The sequence below is a fragment of the Orcinus orca genome, chromosome 7, assembly GCF_937001465.1.
Source record: "Orcinus orca chromosome 7, mOrcOrc1.1, whole genome shotgun sequence".
Lineage (NCBI taxonomy): Eukaryota > Metazoa > Chordata > Mammalia > Artiodactyla > Delphinidae > Orcinus > Orcinus orca.
In genome coordinates, this window is record NC_064565.1 from 75545299 (window position 1) to 75568100 (window position 22802).

General features: G+C 36.4%; 1 protein-coding gene across 2 annotated transcripts in view; it reads right to left on the reverse strand.

Moving 5' to 3' along the window:
- The window catches only part of COL5A2 (collagen type V alpha 2 chain), a 189952-nt gene that overhangs the window by 34199 nt on the left and 132951 nt on the right, over window positions 1-22802 (reverse strand). For both annotated transcript variants that reach the window (XM_033400263.2, XM_004276926.3), the window contains exons 9-21: window positions 22160-22204; window positions 21108-21161; window positions 20636-20689; window positions 19394-19447; window positions 16403-16456; window positions 15362-15415; window positions 14417-14461; window positions 13754-13807; window positions 5248-5292; window positions 4093-4146; window positions 1776-1874; window positions 1387-1431; window positions 1171-1269 (exon numbers count right to left, since the gene is read on the reverse strand). In XM_033400263.2, the coding sequence (XP_033256154.1) occupies window positions 1171-1269; window positions 1387-1431; window positions 1776-1874; window positions 4093-4146; window positions 5248-5292; window positions 13754-13807; window positions 14417-14461; window positions 15362-15415; window positions 16403-16456; window positions 19394-19447; window positions 20636-20689; window positions 21108-21161; window positions 22160-22204 (756 nt within the window). The remainder of the gene's footprint in view (window positions 1-1170; window positions 1270-1386; window positions 1432-1775; window positions 1875-4092; window positions 4147-5247; window positions 5293-13753; window positions 13808-14416; window positions 14462-15361; window positions 15416-16402; window positions 16457-19393; window positions 19448-20635; window positions 20690-21107; window positions 21162-22159; window positions 22205-22802) is intronic.

Genomic DNA, 22802 nt, shown 5'->3' on the forward strand with positions numbered 1-22802 from the left:
TGCAGCTGAATCTGTACTGAATCAGCAGTATAATAATTTTTTTAAATTATGCAAATCTTGTAGAATGTGTGTGAAATTTTATAAAATCCAGTATAGTTAGGTAGTAGTTTGTATATTTTACAGGGGTCTTCAAAAGATTTACTTTTAAAATCTTGTTTTTAATCATGCATAGTAGGATAATTAGAATTATTCAGTTATTATTACAATTTGATAATAAAAATTAGAACTAACAATGACAACTTCAATAGATAAATCTATTTAGAGTCTATTTTAGGAAATAGATTTCTTCACCCAAAATCAAAATAATTTTATATTTATGTTCTATTTATTGAGATTTGACAACATCAAATAGGGTATTTTATCTTTAGAGTATTCAAGAGTTTTGGGTATGTATGTCTTTATAATGCCAATTGTACTATAATTTGTGGGAACCAGATTGCTAAATTGAGAACATGATAAAATCAAATGTAAAATACCAACAACACGCATGTTTTTATAAATTCGTCACTAGCATTTAAAAAGGATTTATCAGCATAATCAAATTACTTAGATCAGGATCTAAAATATTTGTTTTAAGTAGTACTAGGAAACAAAGTTTTGTTATATATCAAGCTAAAAGATACATAAGCACAACTTCTCAATGTGTTTATTTCTTAAGAACTAACCGTATATTTTTACCAATAGATAAATATATGAATATAAAACATACAAATTTATACAAAATGTGGAAACTCATTCAATATAAACAACATGTTGGAAGCACTCTTCAAGAATAAATCTTAAGAAATAGCTGTTGAACCCATTTTAGCCAAGTTGTCATTATAACCCCCCATGAAAACTCCGTATTTCCCCATACTGGCTTGCAAAGTGTCTCCATATTTGTTATGTAACTCTATAAAATTCTATGAGGTGGATCATGAAGTTATGACCTTACTATTTTAAACAAAAGAACACTAAAATTTAACATAGTGCAATAATTTTCCCCTTTGAATTTAAACATGTAAATTGTACATTAATATTTGGCTTCCACTTTACAAAAATTCCTACCTTCTTTTGTCTCATTCAAATAAGTCACATTATCTATGTTTCACTGTATCTCATTGCATATTATTTCTCTGGCGATCTTAGTTGTATTATACTAATGGATGATAATTCTTTGATGGACATTACCGGTTGGCCTCGAATTCCTGGAGGTCCAGTGCTACCCTGAGGTCCTGGAGATCCAGGGGGCCCTGCTAAGCCAGGAGGACCAGAGGTACCTGGAGAACCCTATTGGAATGCAAGAGTAACATGATGAGCAGAGACCTAGGCACAAGTCTATGGTCACTGTTCAAAGGATTGTGCCCATTTGAACCTCATGTGGCATAAATGAAGTTAGTTACTCACTGTTGGGCCTTTGGCACCAGGCGTACCATCAGTTCCCACTGCACCCTAAAAGATACAGGGAAAGTTCATGAAATATTAAGCCATATCTAGGGTGGTATTCAGATGTCCACCCATCTCACAAAAGGAGGCAGAAAAATTACCAAAAAGAAAGAAAGGAAAAATAAATCAACCACCATTATATTATAAAAATCACTTTTATGACTAATTAATTCCCTTTTCCATAAAATAGACAAAATTTGCAGAGTTGACAAGGGACATGTTTTTTTTCATGAGTTCTAAACACTCATTCAGAATTGAAAGAGAATATATTAAAATACGTTGCCTTTGTTCAATAGTTATAAAACATGTCCAGCTTTCAGTGATAATTTCTAAATATACTAGGAACTTACAGGAAGACCTTGAGAGCCAACAGGACCCGGTAGCCCAGTTTCACCTCTTTGCCCCTGAGGACCTTCAGGGCCTCGTGCCCCAGTGGGACCTGCTTCTCCCTAAAGGGGTACGAGGAAAACGTTAATTTAAGAAAATATCAGTGTGGTGTGTTTCAAAGCTGACTGCTTATTTGGAGTTTTACATTTTACACCCAATCATTTAAACGAGTCAAGAACACAAAGTAGTTTCCAGGGGTGTGTGCCTAACTTAGCTTAAGGGATGGACTCACTTCCCGCCACTCTGGATGTGATGATGCCCACAGCATGCAGAGCAGAGCAACCTGGTGAAGGTCACCTGATAGCCACCCTTGTTTCAACCCAAGATAGGGATCCAGATAGTAAATAAAAATACAGGATGCCTGGTTAAGTTTTAATTCAGATAAACAACAAATGATTTCAGAATAAGTTTGTCCCATGCAATATCTGGAACATATTTATCCTAAAAGGTTATTCTTTATTTATCTGAAATTCAAACTTAGCTGAGTTTCTGCATTTTATCTAACATATTAGGTACCTAATGTAAATCAAATCCTAGAGGGAATCCCTATTATCCTTCACTGAAATACAAAGAACTAGACGTGAAAGTTTATTCTTCATCTAGAGAGCCAGACAGCCTGGAAGAATATTACAGGTATAGCAGAATTTTGGCCAAAAACAAACACCAGAGGTGGTGGTCTTTATGTTGGGGGTGGTGGTAGGACAGGGAAACAATTTCTGAAACAGTTTTGTGAGGTGTTTGACTTTATTAAGGAGTTTTCAGTAGCCAACAGCCCGTATTAGAAAAACCCAGGAGGAGAGGGAAGTATCCAGAGTGAACTACTGTATAAACTATGATGGCTAGTGAAGTCTTAACTAGAGGCCACAGTAGGAGCAGAAACCACTTCCTGCTAAGTGAGAGTCCGGGGCATTGTGAGTATTCTTCCTTGAATTCTCTAGCCAGAGCTCGGTGTGAGGGTGGAGAGTCTTACAGAGAGAGAGAGGGAAGGGATTTTGCCTATTTTGATTGAGGTACACAGGGAGTTTGGGCCTTCCCATGTCAGAGTCAGTGGCAGCAGACTTAGGACTTCAGGGAGCAGATCAGATACAGAGGGGAACTGAAGCAGGTCCTACTCGGCTGAGTTCACAGTGAGTTCTCAGTTAACGGAGGGACTGGTTAGTGAACCAACGGAGGGCACCATTTTAAAATAAAGCAGCCACATCCCTGTGGCACAGAATTTAGTCAGCGTTAGAGACAGCCGAAGAATAATTTGACTTGATGACTGTCACATTTCAAAGAATACTTGAAATGTCAACTAGAGATTTTTTTGTTTGTTTATTTGTTTGTTTCGAAGTTCAAATCCAATCTGAGTGGCCCCACTAACAAGAAGCGTGGGCCTGTACTGAGGGCATCCTCTGCCTCAGGCACTATGCTAAGGGTTTGCATATTTTCTCACTTAATCTTCAATAAAATTCCTTGAGAAAACAAGATTTAGAGAGGTGAGGTGACTGGCCACGGTTATTTTTGTACAGCAGAATCTTGTGAGCAAATCCCTTCTTCAAGATGAAGAAAATTATTGCCAAAGAAAAACCGGGTGTGAGAAAAATCAAACGTATTGTGTTGTTCAAAGTGTGAAGGTAGTGCTCTGAGTTTATTCACTAATTTAGCTAATATAATCTTAATAACCTCCCACTGTAATACATGGATTTATCATCCAAAGTGTTGAGAGAAAGAACAAGTTGTGACTCACTACGAATGTAAATCATCCCAGCAGAATACTCCAATCCATTTCCACATGGACAGCCAAATAGCCTCCCCACGCATGCCATTAATGATTGTGTAAGTTGCGGGGGTGGAGGTGGGGAGAAGGGGAGCAGAAGTGGAGGCCAATATTGTGTGGCCTTTTGATCACCTCGGATTTATTTTACTCTCCTATTGTTTAGAACATTCTGCTATTTATTACTGCCAGGCACTGTATCCAAGAATAGAGTTCAATTCAGGTTAAACCCTTACCCCTCACAGCCGTTACAATTGTCTGGTGTTAGAGTCCTATTGCAACAGACTCTTTGATACTACAAGTGCATGATTGTAAGTAATTCTCTTTTAATTACTTATTATATAATAATATCATATTTTTCATTTTCTTTTTTTTTCCCCTACCATAATGGACACTGAGAATACGCTAGGCTCTTTTCCTTAGTTAAGAGCGACTTCCACACTCTTCTATGAAAGAAATGACATTCTTTACTTTGGGATTCAGGTAATTCATGTCATCAAGAGCTAAATATAGTAACATCTTACCTTCAACCCAGGATTTCCTGGAAAACCAGCGGAACCAGTTATCCCAAGAGGACCCTATTAAAAGAAACCAGAAAAATGATTAGACGTGTATTTTAATTAACATGAAATCTTTTATTCTGTACTTTGACATATAAGAATAATCCACTTAGTACTTTAAAATCACAAAGATAATAATATAATTTTATCATAAGAACCTTACAACACTGATATGAAATTGTGCTAAAAGACATGGCCAGTGGTATTAAACATAACAGAATTTCCTAGTTGTAGCATACGAGAGTCAGTCACAAACACAAATTGTTTGAAACAATTGCTGCTAGAGAAATTACTTTCTTTGTGTTAACCAAGTAATAAGGATAGTTTTTAGAAAGTTACACATTGTACCAAAATCTAGGACTTCACTTTATAAAAATGATGATTAAGAATCATCTGGATATTTTGAAGTGATTTTTTTCAGGCTAATAAAAAGTGAATATGTGTCACTATACTACATTTGGGAAGGCATGAATAGAGTCTAAACCACTGATTTAAAGCTGGATTTAAAGGAAATGAGTGTAAGAGGAATTTCATTCTAGGTTATCCTGATTCTTCTTTGAGGACTGTATTTTAAATCCATCAGTTTTGCATTAATAAAAGCCCTTTTAAATTACACTTATTTTTCCTCCCATAGTTTGTTTCCTTTTTATGAGTAACAAGGAAGAAAAGATCTTAAGGGCAAGTAATTGCAAATCCGATTTACCCTCCTAGTACTGAATATTTCCCTGAGCTCATCATGTTTTTCACCTATCCACTGTACGGACCATGTTGTATTCTTTTTCTTTTTATATACTCATCTTTCAAGACTAAGCTTAAAAGTTGTTCCTCTTTAAGTCTTTCTTGACTTCTTTGTCTCACTACTGGTGTCGGTACAGGTAGGTTCCCATACTTCAGGTTGCTTTCCCTATCACAGAAGTTAGCAATAGCATTATGCTACAATATCAATTGATATATCTCTCTTCTTTGACAGGGCAGGTTTCAAAGACAAGTACTATGTGTTTGTTGTCTTTCTGTTCCAAGCACCTGGGACACAGTAGGTGCTTTGTAAATGGTAATGAATGTACAAATGGAAGAATGAATGAATAAGTGAATGAATGAATATGAAAGTAATACACTCACCATTGGCCCAGGTTTTCCAGGCATACCATGTGCACCTCGTTGTCCCTAGTTAGGAGAAGAGGCAAGATAACGGTGCATTTTCTACTGTATTTGTTGACAATTCATTTACGTTATAAAAATGTCTATGTTAAAATTGGAGAATGAATATTAAGGTTAACTGACAACTTTAACTAGGTTAATAGCAATAAAAATACATTTATACAACATGCGTAAAGTAGCAATAAGCACATCTATCCTTACAGCAATAAGAGAGAAAAATCAAGACTGGAAATACAAACTGATTAAAATGATTCTTTTTACTTGAACGTGTCACCTTCTATCAAATGAGCCTAAAGACAATGAAACTTTGAACACTGGGCTCTTCTTAATAGAATAACCCAGAGGAAGGAATGCGCTCCATGTAAAACAAAAACCTAGAGCACATGTGCACACACATGTACACACACACACACAAAGGAAATTAAGTAGTAGTGAATGCTGCGGGTGTCACCCAGATCCCCCTTCAGCACAGAAATAATCATTCTACCACTGCTGGAAGTGTTATAAGCTGTGATGGCTCACAGTTGAGACCCTCCCCACAAATTGCTGAAAGGAGTTAGCTATCCCAAGGTTATGCCCTTCCATGGTCAATGCAGTGGTACAAAGGATTAGCCCCCATTCAAAACAGTCTGAAGAGCCATCCCAGCTCCACTCTTCCCATGGAATGGAAGGCTCATGAAGATTGAGGTCTCTGTTGCAAATGTAACACAGTTTAATTTCTCCCTATGGCATATCCTGCTTATTTTATTCATTTCTTCATAGGTGTAGTTTCTTTATTTTTTTAATAAATTTATTTATTTTTGGCTGCGTTGGGCCTTCGTTGCTGAGAGTGGGTCTATTCTTTGCTGCGGTGCACGGGCTTCTCATGGTGGTGGCTTCTCTTGTTGTGGAGCACGGTCTCTAGGTGTACGGGCTTCAGTAGTTGTGGCACATGGGCTCAGTAGTTGTGGCTCGTGGGCTCTAGAGAGCAGGCTCAGTAGCTGTGGTGCACAGGCTTAGATGCTCCACGTCATGTGGGATCTTCCCAGACGAGGGCTCGAACCCATTTCCTCTGCATTGGCAGGTGGATTCTTTTTTGAATTTTATTTTATTTATTTTTTTATACAGCAGGTTCTTATTAGTCATCAATTTTATACACATCAGTGTATACATGTCAATTCCAATTGCCAAATTCATCCCACCCCCACCCCAGCTTTCCCCCCTTGGTGTCCATACATTTGTTCTCTACATCTGTGTCTCAATTTCTGCCCTGCAAACCGGTTCATCTGTACCATTTGTCTAGGTTCCACATATATGCGTTAATATACGATATTTGTTTTTCTCCTTCTGACTTACTTCACTCTGTATGACAGTCTCTAGATCCAACCATGTCTCAACAAATGACCCAATTTCATTCCTTTTTATGGCTGAGTAATATTCCATTGTATATATGTACCATAACTTCTTTATCCATTCATCTGTCGATGGGCATTTAGGTTGTTTCCATGACCTGGCTATTGTAAATAGTGCTGCAATGAACATTGGGGTGCATGTGTCTTTTTGAATTATGGTTTTCTCTGGGTATATGCCCAGCAGTGGGATTTCTGGATCATATGGTAATTCTATTTTCAGTTTTTTAAGGAACCTCCATACTGTTCTCCATAGTGGCTGTTTCAATTTACATTCTCACCAACAGTGCAAGAGGGTTCCCCTTTCTCCACACCCTCTCCAGCATTTGTTGTTTGCAGATTTTCTGATGATGCCCATTCTAACTGGTGTGAGGTGATACCTCATTGTAGTTTTTTTTTTTTTTTTTTGCGGTACGCGGGCCTCTCACTGTTGTGGCCTCTCCCATTGTGGAGCACAGGCTCCGGACGTGCAGGCTCAGCAGCCATGGCTCATGGGCCCAGCCACTCTGCGGCATGTGGGATATTCCTGGACTGGGGCATGAACCCGTGTCCCCTGCATCGGCAGGTGGACTCTCAACAACTGCGCCACCAGGGAAGCCCCCTCATTGTAGTTTTGATTTGCATTTCTCTAATAATTAGTGATGTTGAGCAGATTTTCATGTGCTTCTTGGCCATCTGTATGTCTTCTTTGTAGAAATGTCTATTTAGGTCTTCTGCCCATGTTTGGATTGGGTTGTTTGTTTTTTTAATGTTGAGTTGCATGAGCTGTTTATATATTTTGGAGATTAATCCTTTGTCCATTGATTGGTTTGCAAGTATTTTCTCCCATTCTGAGGGTTGTCTTTTCGTCTTGTTTATGGTTTCCTTTGCTGTGCAAATGCTTTGAAGTTTCATTAGGTCCCATCTGTTTATTTTTGTTTTTATTTCCATTACTCTAGGAGGTGGATCAAAAAAGATCTTGTGTGATTTATGTCAAAGCATGTTCTTCCTATGTTTTCCTCTAAGAGTTTTATAGTGTCTGGTCTTACATATAGGTCTCTAATCCATTTTGAGTTTATTTTTGTGTATGGTGTTAGGAAGTGTTCTAATTTCATTCTTTTGTATGTAGCTGTCCAGTTTTCCCAGCACCACTTATTGAAGAGACTGTCTTTTCTCCATTGTATATCCTTGCCTCCTTTGTCATAGATTAGCTGACCATAGGTGCGTGGGTTTATCTCTGGGCTTTCTATCTTGTTCCATTAATCTTTATTTCTGCTTTTGTGCCAGTGCCATATTGTCTTGATTGCCGTAGCTTTGTAGTATAGGCTGAAGTCAGGGAGTCTGATTCCTCCAGCTCTGCTTTTTTCCCTCAAGGCTGCTTTGGCTATTTGGGGTCCTTTGTGTCTCGATACAAATTTTAAGATTTTTTGTTCTACCTCTGTAAAAACTGCCATTGGTAATTTGATAGGGATTGCATTGAATCTGTAGATTGCTTTGGATAGTATAGTCATTTTCACAGTATTGATTCTTCCAATCCAAGAACATGGAATATCTCTCCATCTGTTGGTAACATCTTTAATTTCTTTCATCAGTGTCTTATAGTTTTCTGCATACAGGTCTTTTGTCTCCCTAGGTAGGTTTATTCCTAGGTATTTTATTCTTTTTGTTGCAATGGTAAATGGGAGTGTTTCCTTAATTTCTTTTTCAGATTTTTCACCATTAGTATACAGGAATGAAAGAGATTTCTGTGCATTAATGTTGTATCCTGTAACTCTACCAAATTCATTGATTAGCTCTAGTAGTTTTCTGGTGGCATCTTTAGGATTCTCTATGTATAGTATCATGTCATCTGTAAACAGTGACAGTTTAACTTCTTCTTTTCCAATCTGTATTCTGTTTATTTCTTTTTCTTCTCTGATTGCCGTGGCTAGGACTTCCAAAACTATGTTGAATAATAGTGGTGAGAGTGGACATCCTTGTCTTGTTCCTGATCTTAGAGGAAATGCTTTCAGTTTTTCACCATTGAGAATGATGTTTGCTGTGGGTTTGTCATATATGGCCTTTATTATGTTGCGGTAGGTTCCCTCTATGCCCACTTTCTGGAGAGTTTTTATCATAAATGGGTTGTGAATTTTGTCAAAAGCTTTTTCTGTATCTATTGAGATGATCATATGGTTTTTCTTCTTCAATTTGTTAATATGGTGTATCACTTTCATTGATTTGCATATATTAAAGAATCCTTATATCCCTGGGCTAAATCCCACTTGATCACGGTGTATGATCCTTTTAATGTGTTGTTGGATTCTGTTTGCTAGTATTTTGTTGAGGACTTTTGTGTCTATATTCTTCAGTGATCTTGGTCTGTAATGTTCTTTATTTGTAGTATCTTTGTCTGGTTTCGGTATCAGGGTGATGGTGGCCTCATAGAATGGGTTTGGGAGTGTTCCTTCCTCTGCAATTTTTTGGAAGAGTTTGAGAAGGATGGTGTTAGCTCTTCTCTAAATGTTTTATAGAATTCACCTGTGAAGCCATCTGGTCCTGGACTTTTGTTTGTTGGAAGATTTTTAATCACAGTTTCAATTTCATTACTTGTGATTAGTCTGTTCACATTTTCTATTTCTTCCTGGTTCAGTCTTGGAAGGTTATACCTTTCTAAGAATTTGTTCATTTCTTCCAGGTTGTCCATTTTATTGGCATAGAGTTGCTTACAGTAGTCTCATGATGCTTTGCATTTCTGTAGTGTCTGTTGTAACTTCTCCTTTTTCATTTTCAATTTTATTGATTTGAGTCCTCTCCCTCTTTTTCTTGATGAGTCTCACTAATGGTTTATCAATTTTATCTTCTCAAAGAAAGAGCTTTTAGTTTTATTGATCTTTGCTATTGTTTTCTTTGTTTCTATTTCATTTATTTCTGCCCTGATCTTTATGATTTCTTTCTTTCTGCTAACTTTGGGTTTTGTTTGTTCTTCTTTCTCTAGTTCCTTTAGGCATAAGGTTAAATTGTTTATTTGAGATTTTTCTTGTTTCTTGAGGTAGGCTTGTATAGCTATAAACTTCCCTCTTAGAACTGCTTTTGCTGCATCCCATAGGTTTTGGATTGTCGTATTTTCATTGTCATTTGTCTCTAGGTATTTTTTGATTTCATCTTTGATTTCTTCAGTGATCTCTTGGTTATTTAGTAACGTATTGTTTAGCCTCCATGTGTTTGTGCTTTTCACGTTTTTATCCCTGTAATTCATTTGTAATCTCATAGTGCTGTGGTCAGAAAAGATGCTTGATATGATTTCAATTTTCTAAAATTTACTGAGGCTTGATTTGTGATCTAAGATGCGATCTTCCTGGAGAATGCTCCGTGTGCACTTGAGAAGAAAGTGTAATCTGCTGTTTTTGGACGGAATGTCCTATAAATATCAATTAAATCTATCTGGTCTATTGTGTCATTTAAAGTTTCTGTTTCCTTATTTATTTTCATTTTGGATGAAATGAGGTGTTAAAATCCCCTATTAGTATTGGTGTAAGTGAGGTGTTAAAATCCCCTATTAGTATTGTGTTACTGTCAAGTTCCTGTTTTATAGTTGTTAGCAGCTGCCTTATATATTGAGGTGCTCCTATGTTGGGTGCATATATATTTATAATTGTTATATCTTCTTCTTGGATTGATCCCTTGATCATTATGTAGTGTCCTTCCTTGTCTCTTGTAACATTCTTTAGTCTATTTTATCTGATATGAGTATTGCTACTCCAGCTTTCTTTTGATTTCCATTTGCATGGAATATCTTTTTCTATCCCCTCACTTTCAGTCTGTATGTGTCCCTAGGTCTGAAGTGGGTCTCTTGTAGATGGGTGTTGTTTTTTTGTATCCATTCAGCAAGCCTGTGTCTTTTGGTTGGAGCATTTAATCCATTCACGTTTAAGGTAATTATCGACATGTATGTTCCTACGACCATTTTCTTAATTGTTTTGGGTTTGTTTTTGTAGGTCCTTTTCTTCTCTTGTGTTTCCCACTTAGAGAAGCTCCTTTAGCATTTGTTGTAGAGCTGGTTTGGTGGTGCTGAATTCTCTTAGCTTTTGCTTGTCTGTAAAGCCTTTGATTTCTCCGTAGAATCTGAATGAGATCCTTGCTGGGTAGAGTAATCTTGGTTGTAGGTTCTTCCCTTTCATCACTTTAAGTATATCATGCCACTCCCTTCTGGCTTGTAGAGTTTCTGCTGAGAAATCAGCTGTTAACCTTATGGGACTTCCCTTGTATGTTGTCATTTTTCCCTTGCTGCTTTCAATAATTTTTCTTTGTCTTTGATTTTTGCCAATTTGATTATTATGTGTCTCAGTGTGTTTCTCCTTGGGTTTGTCCTCTGTGGGACTCTCTGCGCTTCCTGGACTTGGGTGGCTATTTCCTTTCCCATGTTAGGGAAGTTTACAACTATAATCTCTTCAAATATTTTCTTGGGTCCTTTGTCTCTCTCTTCTCCTTCTGGGACCCCTAAAATGCAAATGTTGTTGCATTTAATGTTGTCCCAGAGGTCTCTTAGGCTGTCTTCATTTCTTCTCATTCCTTTTTCTTTATTCTGTTCAGCAGCAGTGAATTCCACCCTTCTGTCTTCCAGGTCACTTATCCGTTCTTCTGCCTCAGTTATTCTGCTATTGATTCCTTCTAGTGTAGTTTTCATTTCAGTTATTGTATTGTTCATCTCTGTTTGTTTGTTCTTTAATTCCTCTAGCTCTTGGTCTTTGTTAAACATTTCTTGCATCTTCTTGATCTTTGCCTCCATTCTTCTTCCAAGGTCCTGAATCATCTTCACTATCATTATTCTGAATTCTTTTTCCAGAAGTTTGCCTACCTGCACTTCATTTAGTTGTTTTTCTGGAGTTTTATCTTGTTCCTTCATCTGGTAATAGCCCTCTGCCTTTTCATCTTGTCTATCTTTCTGTGAATGTGGGTTTTGTTCCACAGGCTGCAGGATTATAGTTCTTGCTTTTGCTGTTTGCCCTCTTGGCAGGTAGATTCTTAACCACTGCACCACCAGGGAAGTCCCATAGGGTGTAGTTTCTGAGAGCATTCTGAAAACAAATTTCCTGCACACAACTCTGCTTTAATGCCATTTCCTTGGAAAATTGACCCGTATATCATTTGTGCCAGAGGTAGTCAAGAAAGCCGATGCTAAAATGGAGTTTTTAAGCTGGATTCCTCCTTGGCCAGCTGGCAATAGATGGAGTATGGATTTCTCTTGGCATGCTGTAGTGATGCAGTAGTAAATATTGTCTCCAGTAGTGAACTCAGATAGGGTACAAGTGTAAGGGAATGGGCTATGGGTGCAATAGCTCAGGCATTTGAGAAGGTTTAGGGGACGTAACAATTACAAAGTTAATGGAACTGCATGGGTCTTGTCAAGTGAATCCATTGGAGAAAGATGTTGAAAGGCTGATGGTAATTAAACATCAATATAAATCTCCTTAGCAGCATTTAAAAATATTGTCATCTTCTACAACCAGAAGGAAGAAAAAGTTGAAGATTAGGCCCAGGACTTTATGATAAAGGTTTAAGTGCTCTTGAGAAGGTTGAACTCTAAAATGTGGAAAGTCTGCTATGCCATGGTCAGGGCCCTTGATTGGAGGGAATGGGACCTTGAAATTTCGCATTGGGATATCTTAAGAACTTTGAAATCTCAAATACCCTGAAGCCTCTGGGCCTACAGAAGTGCTCCTTCCCACCATTAACAGCTTATACTTCTCTCTTGCTTAAAGATGAAACAAAGGCCTCTACTTTATCAGACAACATATGCCACCACCACCACCACCTGCTCCTCCCCCGGCCACCAGACCAACAATTAGCATCAAGTCACAAAATAACTGCATTGAGGAAATGCTGTTTCTGATAAAAGAGTGAAGAGACTCTACACTAAAAAATCTATAAGTCTTATACATCTTGTAGAGGCAGAATCCAAGAAAGAATGTATGGGACTAGGTCCTGAAGGTACTGGATCAAGAGGGACAGGATATAAAGCTGGAGAATTTTAATGATTTGGAAGCACTCTCCCATAATACATATTTAACACCCTGATAAACACCCTAGGAAATGTTGTTAACAGGGACAATAGTTCTTAGAAACTTGGAAAGAGCAATGGCACACACTAAGTGAAGCAGAAATGCTGGAACTTCCCAGGCAGATGGTAGAATAAAGCACAGAGAAGTGAACACAGTAGATTGGACATAATATGTATGTCTGGATAAGGCAATAGCTGACTATATTCTACAATATTCTCTACACTTCCAGAGGATACTCTGCCTGTAAGTGATAAAGAATGGCCTAGTGAGAGGGTCTCACTTCTCCTGAATCAAGGCCCTGACTTTGGTATCACTGAGAAGCACTAAGGTGGTTGTCTTCTATGGGATAATAGTAGGGGATGCTATAAACCTGGGAACTTTAATTGTAATGGGGATGATAGGATATCAAAATAACAGAGGCCAGGTGGCAGTCCTTAATTGTCAAAAGAAAAGTGGGTGAAATATAATGAACTGTAAGTTTGAAATATTAGCAAGTATAGCCCGACTTTCAGAGAGATGTGATGAGAATGAACAAAATAACGCCCCCCCTCCAGGTTCAATGTAGATGGACAGACAGCAAGAGAATTTCTCAATCTGTACAACTAGGGAAGATGATCAGGAGACTCTAATCTTTAAAAGGGTTTATTCATAGTACTTACCTTTTAGGATTGTGATGAACAAGAGATAAAGATATTCAGAAGAATGCTTGGCAGATAATAAGTGCTTGATAAATATTACCTGTTATTATAATGTGATTACTATTCCAAAGTCTATGATTCTCCATGCTGCTAAATGTTTTTATTATTTCTTAAATTCTGTATTAAAATAAGTAGGCAACAAATGTACTTTGGTTATGTAAGATGTTAACATTAACAGAAGGTAGGTATAGTGTACAAGGGTACATGGAAACTCTCTTCTATTTTTGCAACTTTTCTGTAAACCTAAATTTGTTTCAAAATAAAAAGTATAAAAATTACAAAGTAGGCAACCAGTATGTCATTCTCATTTAAAACACATATTCAGTAAAGCATTTGAGAGAGTTGAAATACACATACTTACAGGAGCACCCTGTGGCCCAAGTCTCCCTCTCTCTCCTGGCATTCCTCTTGGGCCCTGCAGATGATAAAGAAACATCTCTTGAAACATCTTACTTGAATTTCTAGGGTAGATTGATTTCACTACTCAAATCAATCAAGACTCATTATAATTGGCCTAAATAGATTTCACTTAACCTAGCTTTAATGGCCTAAATCTACAATAATCCTGATTTGATCACTGGTTACTGAAAAAGAATAAGGGCATTCAACAAATAAGAAAAACAATGTAATGCAGGAAGCCTTTTCTATTTGAAGGGGCAAATTTTTTTTTTTTTTTTTTCGGTATGTGGGCCTCTCACTGTTGTGGCCTCTCCCGTTGCGGAGCAACAGGCTCAGGACGCGCAGGCTCAGCGGCCACGGCTCACAGGCCCAGCCGCTCCGCAGCATGTGGGATCTTCCCGGACCGGGGCACGAACCCGTGTTCCCTGCATTGGCAGGCGAACGCTCAACCACTGCGCCACCAGGGAAGCCCTGAAGGGGCAATTCTCATAGTGTGCTTGCCTTTCAGCTGATAATAAAGGATTATTTCACCAGCTAACATATGTTCTCTAGGTCTTTTTTTTCTTTTCATTTAAACATTCTCTTAGTATAATCTAAAAAAGCAAAGAATTAAATTTTTACGTACCATTGGACCCATGGCACCCATTGGACCAGTAGGGCCAGCTTCACCCTAAAGCAAAAATGAGATCATATTACAATATAAGAAACCTTCAGTTGATATTCATATCATTCTGTTTGTTCCATGTGTGTGTTATTTTAAAGGTTTATTTTTCAAAGTGAGCATTTGAAAGGTATACTTTCAATGAAGGACCTCAGAATTCTGCTGTAACACCTTTTCTCAAAATACAATGGAAATTTAGATTCTACAGAAATAAGTCTAAAATAAAATTGGGGATTTAAGCAAGATTGATAGAACTATCACACCTAGCCACATTAATTAGAATTAAAAAACTATTTGTCTATGTCTGATAATACTTTAGGTCAAGTAAAATTTAGAAAGCTAAAATTGACTGCAATATTCCTTTAAGATCTCTTATAGGAAGCTTAGAAATGACAAATTTAAAGCCAAATGCTTTTCCACATATGTATTTCATCGTACTTTCTACTAAAAAGTCATCTGTACTTCCTGAATGTTCTTTTTCTCTCTAGAAGCATAAATAAATTTGGGAAAGAAATGATGGCCAAAAGGCCCTAGAATTAAAAGGGTACTAAATAATGGGACTAATGAACCATCTAAAACTCTCAGATATTTTTAAAGAAAACAGAAAGAGTAAATGTATTTTAGAGGGTGAATTCATTGTGCATCTTTATATAAAGATAACAGCCATCCTACAGTGGTAGAAACCCAGTGCCATGGTGGCTGTTCTTGGTGGCAAAATTAAGTCATGTTGTGTACCCTGCTAAATCTATTGCCACTCATCCATGAAAGATTATATTTATCTACTTAACTATTCATTTTTTATACTCCTCTTTCCTCCAGAACTATTTAAGGTGGTCCTGAAAAAAATTTTAGACTTGAAGCAGAACAGAAATGCTATAGCGAGGTTGCATTCAGATACTATACGATTACCTTGGAACCGATTGCTCCAACTTCACCTTTAGGGCCTTCAAGACCTTTGTGTCCCTGAGAAGAAAAATATAAATTTGTATTTTACTGCTTTTTTGAGCCTCAGAAATGTAAAAGAAGAACCAAAAATAAGCTCACAGAAAGTACCTTATGAAAACGGCTCTCAGATTTACAGTTGTTACTCAAAATGTTTCCAAATTCTCAACCTTTTTTGAAAGTCTATTCAAAGAAAATTAAAGTAGGGTTTCCCTCTTTAAATGATGTTTTCAATGTGCAATGTTCTCACCTTTCAAATTTTTGTGACTTCATATAAATTTATTTTATAGCAACAAATAAAAAACCTATGGTGGCCTTAGAGAAAACAAATAATTATAGAATTTATATAGTTATAAAATATGGTTTATATCCAGGAGTGATGTTCAAAATATTTAATAACTAGTATAGAAGCAAGCATTCTAATCATAAGCTCAACCACTCAAAACAGAGGCCAATGTACACTGAGTGAATATCAACCATGCTTTCAGATAGATAGATATGTAATTTCTATATATGTATGTAACATAATAGTTACATATTAATTATCCTGAGTTATAAAGAGAGAAGCATTCTATAGACTTCCATGTCTGAGTTGGGCTGAGTTGGCTAGGCACCCCCTGTGATCTAGTACACTTTATAGTATTGTGTCATTTATTCCACTATATAGTAATTGCATATTTTCTTAACTGAATATCATTAGCCTGAAGCTGAGAGTCAGCTTTGGGCATTTCTCATTTATCACTGTTTTTTCTTTTATAGCACAGTATTCATAGTATTCACAGTATTACATAGTAAGAACTCAAAATACATTTGTTTATAGAATCAAATGAAATTCAAAGGAAATGTAAAAAAAAGCATTGTGATTTTGATAACTGCAGATGACTACTACAACCACAGCCAGTTAAGGGCAATTGACAAATGGAATTGTAACGATTTTGAAGGTAATGCTCCCCAGACCCTACTCTATAAGCCACAGTATCTAAAAGGATTACAAAGGATTGAACTTACTCGGTGACCCTTCAGGCCTGGAAGACCAGGAGCCCCAGGAAATCCTCGAGCTCCCTGTTGAGGGTAAAAAAAAAAACCAGATAAGGCATTTCAGAGTCATTAATTGCATAATACACTTTTTCTTCCAAGAAACATCTGGTACATAGTTTTTCACTAACAAACCTAAGAAGAAAAAGGAGAAGTATATTTTTACCTGTCAAAATACATCTAGGTGATCAAAAATTAGCAAGGCAAATGGAAACATGTCTTACACAGTGACACAGATTAATGTCAGGTATTGATTTGATGACATTTTTAAATTTTCAAATTATATCACTGTATTATAATTAATAAGGAATAAACAACAAGAAAATAAACCTGAGTCAAGCTGTTCAGTGTCTGAATCAAGTAGCTCAAGGTATAGGAAAAAAAATCTGAAGAACTTAAGGAAAATTATGCTTTCCCGCCTTTATATCGTGTTTTATTTGTGGTAGAAGAATAAATGTATGTGTAGCAAACCAATATGATTAATTTTTTCTGAACTTCTAAGTATTAGCAGCAGAATATGATTAGAAAGATTATATTAAAATGTGATCAGAAATTTCTTAAAATAAAATGTTCAGGAGAAGCTTGTGGATTTGTGATTGTTTAAAGAACTGAGAAAATGAAATATCCAACAGAAAAGAAAGTCAAGAAATATGAAGAGAATGGGTTGGCTCCTTGACTCAGCTTCTTCATTTCTGTTAATTCTATTCTATTCTAATTCTATGCATCCTTCACCTAAGCATATCAAATAAAAAGAACAATAAAAATCAAACACTAAATAAAATCCAAATGGCATGACTATTTTGAAATGATGCTTGAAACTTTTTCCTCATACCCTCTTAAAATAGATAAGGAACCAGTGACTTAATTATTCACTTATTCTGGTTGACTACATTGATTAGGTTTTGAACTGAATGCTATTAATACTGCCACCAGTAGACTGAGCACCTTGATAGCACAGACTGATGCTATCAAATATTATCAATTATTATTATTAATCTGCATATCCCTGGCACTTAGCCTTATGCCTTAGTAGTGGGCATTCAAGAATAAGCATTGAATAAACAACTGAATGAAGAAATGGTTTAACATTCATCATCTTTTCCATCTTCTTGACATTCATAGTGCTTTTCCTAAATCTTTCTTAAGGAACTTCTCTTGTACTAGCACAATCTAACAAGTAAAATCCTTCTGTTCTGTATTATCATAGACTTTACTTAAAGTTAATTGAATGAATAAATAACTCAATAAATGAAATTTGTATGATAAAAGCAAAGCAATAATTCCTCTGTGACCTCTTCCAGGGAAAATGTTTCTGTAGTGTTTTCTAGGGGGTTATCATAGTAAGGGCACATCAAACCATGCTCTCTGAACAAATAAAGTTCCACTAATTCTTCTGTTTACACAGCCTGACTTAGGAATTCGTTCACTTCAAAAACTCCCTTTAAGTTTTTCCACTGGAATGCTCCCCTTTACTGAGATTCGACTCCCCTCCATCCTGAGCAGAAACTCAGTATACATCCATCTAAGTCTATAGGGGAATTACTGAGCTATGTTATTTCAAATAATTAGTTAACTTTTGAGTTTTTGTGGTCTGCAAGGGAATTCTCATATGATTACATATCTCTAATATAACAAGAAAATAAACCAGATGTACTAGTGCTCATAAAATTTTTCTCATTCTGCTGACCCAAGACTGTCATCACACCCCAATCACACATTGTTGCATTGCACTCACAGAATGCATCTGTGACATGCTGGCAGGGCACGTTTCCTCCCCGTGGAGGGCCCACGCTGTGAGTAGGTGCAAGAGTGTAGCAGGGCAGGAGGTTCAAGCCTGGATTGGTTCATGTGGACATCTGTGCTAATGGCTAAACCATATGTCTTTGTCTGCATGGACTTGTCTGCATGGACTTTTCAGGGGGAGGAAAGGAAAAGGAGAGCGGGGAGCTGGGGAACTGGTTTTGTGTTTGTAACGAAATAATCCTTACAGCCTTGTAAATTCCCTTAAAAGATCAGCATTTATTTGCTTAAAAAAATCCTAGCATTGAACCTCATCAATCTTCAGAAAGTAAAGGGAGAATAATTCAGTATTGTTGGATGTATTGGGTGGTAGAAACATTAGGATATTATCGGAAGTATAATAAGTAGGAGGCCAAATCAGTTTAGGGGATTTTGGACAAGGAAAAAGTTTAAGAGCAGGAATGTTAGAACATTTTTGCTTGCTTATCATTTTCTAATTTTCCCCATTGCCTGTGTAGTGCGTCCTAGGGGAGGACCTATCAAAGTAATATGAGTGAAGAAAGAAAGGTGGGGTCGGAGTGTGGCCAAGTGGCCCAGGTCTTGAATTCTGGTGGAGCCAGTTGCCAGGGACTTCTCCCTGTAGTAAGCCAAGCGGGAAGAAAACAGCTGTATTAGGAGAGCTGGTGATCAGTATGCCTTGTCATAAGATTTTAGGGGCCAGAACATCAATCAAGAATTTCAGTCAACAATAGGGTTTGGGGAAGCAGCCAAAGAGGAATCTTGTCCACAATTTATTGTTCTAGGATATAAAAAATAAATCAATAAACTCTTTAAAGCAGTTGTTTTCAACATATGAATAATACAAAATTAAAAATACTAAAAATATCTTTAAAAGAAAAATGGGATTGATATGTTGTGAAATTTAAGTAAGTCAAGCTGGTGACTTAAATGAAAATTTGATACTCATTTTGGAAAGAATCCATGTTAGGTTATGATATAATTTTCTAGCTCTAGGAGGGTCATTCATATGGTGCCAATGCAAAGCAGGCAACTGGAATTAGCTATCACCCTGGCAAATCGTCCTGTTTCAGAATGACAGAAGAGAACATATCTTGGTGACAGTGCCTAATACATGTGCAGGCAATGAACTGTGAGGTAATTTTAAATGTTCTTTATTTTTTGAAGTTTGTCTTTACATTGTTGTATTGATCAGTATAAACTTACCGGAGATCCTGCAAATCCAACTTCACCAGCTTTTCCATTTCTACCAGGCTCACCCTTTATGGAAAAAAAGCAAAGTAGAGGGAAGCAAAGAGGAATTAAAATGTTCTCTCCTGAGACGAAATGACAAATCAATTGCAGATAAAAAGTCTTACTTAGAAAGCTCATGCCCAATGCTCTAAGCAATGTAAGAACACAGCTCTATTCCTGATGGCAATCCATTAGAGCAAGTCAGTTTGTGATTTCACTCATTTATCAGAAGAAGAAATAAATATAAATTACACTGGTCTCACCTAGCTCACCATTTTATGAACATCAAAATTTACACACACACACACACACACACACACACATGCTATGAAATTCTACATCAACATGTAGCACTGAATTAAATAAATAGTGCTTCTTACAATGATATGTGCCATTTCTTTCTTGTGATGAAAAAAAGTTTAAGAACTACCGGAGATACTTTCTTTATGGCCAAATTCATTGTAATCCACTTAAATAAATCTCATGATACACAAAGAGAAAATATTTTCTTGGTTTAATGTCACACGGACGTTGATGGTTTACCCATAATTTTATCCTCAACTTTGGTACAACTAACAAAAGAATCCAGAAAAGCAAATCTGTTGTTATACCCTGTTCTTTGCTCTTTGATCAAAGAACAGGGTGTTCTTTGATCACATGTTCTTAATGTTAAAATCTGAAGTTTAGTCATAACTTTAATTAAAAATTCAATTAAAGAAATGTAGCATTTCTTCAAATGCTCAAAATTTCTTCAGTGCTCAAAATGAAGCATTTTGAGCACTGGAGAACAATATTCACACTATTTTACTAATACATTTTTAAAAATCCATTTAATGAGGGCCTCACAATGATGTTTTGGGATCAAAGCAATGTATTTTTCCTTAAGATCACTTCAAAAGCTCTACTACCAAAGGTTGTTGCTATTGTGACAATTCTAGTATCTCATGGAGAAACCATAATGGAAAACATTAAGAATGCAGGCAAGGATACGGTACCTATTATATTATTATTATTATAATATAATACCATCAAAATTAAGAGCACTTTTAAATTTTGTAAAATTCCATTCTGACTTCTCCAGTTTTTAGTGACTTTAATGACAGTTAGAAATGGAGGAAATGAAATGGGAACCAATGAATAACATTCATGCTAACACTGTAGCTCCTTCTTAGCCTCTTTCAAAATTTCAAAGCAAAATGAAGAAAGGTAGCTTACATCTTCACCAGGTTTTCCAGGAGGGCCCTCTGGTCCACGTGTACCAAGTGGACCCTAATAAAAAAAATGAAACAACACAAAAGGAAAAAAAAGAACATTTACCTATATTTACCCATACCCATCAATGATATAATCCAAAATATGGCTGCAACAAACGAAAAATATCATAGAAAATAACTTTATTAATACTCTGAATTTTATGTTGTATCTGTCAGATTATGTGCTCAACAGGAAAAAAGTTCACAAATGCAAGTATCTTAGCACTTTCTGCTGACCACATTCAAAGCCTCTGAATTTAAATACTCTGCCAAAAGAAATGTATAGCTTAAGCACAGTCCATAACAGAGGGCTCCTGAATTGGACTGGAATTTCTTGCCACATTAGGAAAGAGCTGGTAATATAAATAACTCATGACATCATTATAATGGTGGACCCATATTTAACTGGGTCTACATGCTTACTTGACATTTACCATTGGTCCAGGGTCACCAGGCTCACCAGGAGGTCCTGTAGGGCCAGTACCACCCTAAAATTGAAAATAAATTATATATCTATGTATAATTTATGTATAATATGTAAGTTATATAAACAAACCAAAGAAAAACATAATACTAAATCCTACACTCTCTGCAGTATAATGCAATTGCTCAAAATGCTGGCTCTACCACTCTCCACCTGTGTGACTTTGAGTGAGTTACTTAATCTCTCTATACCTCATTTCCTAATCTGTGAAATGAGAATAATATGGTACCTAGTTCATTAGGCTGCTATAGCTCTTCAGATAACTAATGCACGTTAAGAACCTAGAATAGTGCTGGCACAGAGTGAGTGTTCAATAATGGTAGTTATCTCCCTCTTCTCCTTCTTCTTCATCAACTACAGTTGCCATTCACAATGGCAGTAATATAAAATAGTTTGAAGTAAAAGTCCACACACATGATAATGAAAATACAGTATCTTTGATTGAGCTAAGAATTCTTTTCTTTCTCTCTTTTGAAAAATCATTTCCTACTGCCTGTCAAATTGCTACAAACATTAAAATAGCTCTACATCACTATTTTATTGGTATTTGATAGGCTATAGAAAGAAAGTACAGTATTATATTCTTTTTAAAGATTCGATGGAGTGATCATCTTCACTGTTATTTTTAATAATACCACATGGTGATGTCCTATGATCTGATTTCAGAGCTCCAGAGTTGGCACGTAACTAATTATGAGAATTTTCACCATGACATGAGATAATGATGTGTTATTTCAGAAGCACAGGCACATAAAAATTCTTTGTATTGGAGATCAGTAACATAAAGAAACCAGATAATAAAACTTTAACATCATAAAGAATCTATGAAAAACATACTGCATATATTTCTAAGTGAGTGAAAATTAACTGAATACATCCCATTCAGTGAGCATTAAAATATGCAATTCAAAGGCCAACCAAAAGCAGTCATGTCACAGAGACCTTATGTATAAATTTTTCTTTTTTTGCTACAGTATTTAATTTAATTATAAGAATACTTACCTGCTGTCCTTGTAAACCTTGAGGTCCCCTTGGGCCAACAGGACCCTTAGAAACAAATGAGAAGAAAAGTTGCATAGTGTTCATGACAATTAGTTGAAACATTTCAAAAATGTTGAATCAGCTTTAGAATCTGGAAAAGTAAAGCTCTGACAGTGAAAAGGTGATGACGTCCTTCTGTATTTACCTGGAATACAGCTAAATTCAAAAAGATTAAAGCTTGGGCAACATTTGGGATGATTTTACACACAGCCTCAGTGTCATACAAAGAAATAAAGAATGTGCCTGTACACACCCAGTGTCTTTGGGACAAGAACACTTGCATTGCTTAAGGGGTGGTTCTATTAAAGCAGAACATCCAACAAAGAAAAACCTTGGCAAGCATAAAGTCATTATCAAACTGTCTATTTCATTCTTCAGCTTCACAGCAGCTAACTCTTATAACTTAAAACGAGCAAGTTGAACTGAAGGCTTATGAAACTATCAATAATAATGACTAGATTATTTTAAATGTAAGTTTAAAACAATCTGGGGCACTAAGTTTTCTGGGTTATTTCTTTCTTTCACAACATACACTTAAAGTATCCACACAGGCTTTCCCCATTTAACCATGAAATGATTACACTGAGGCTTAACCAAAGGAAAA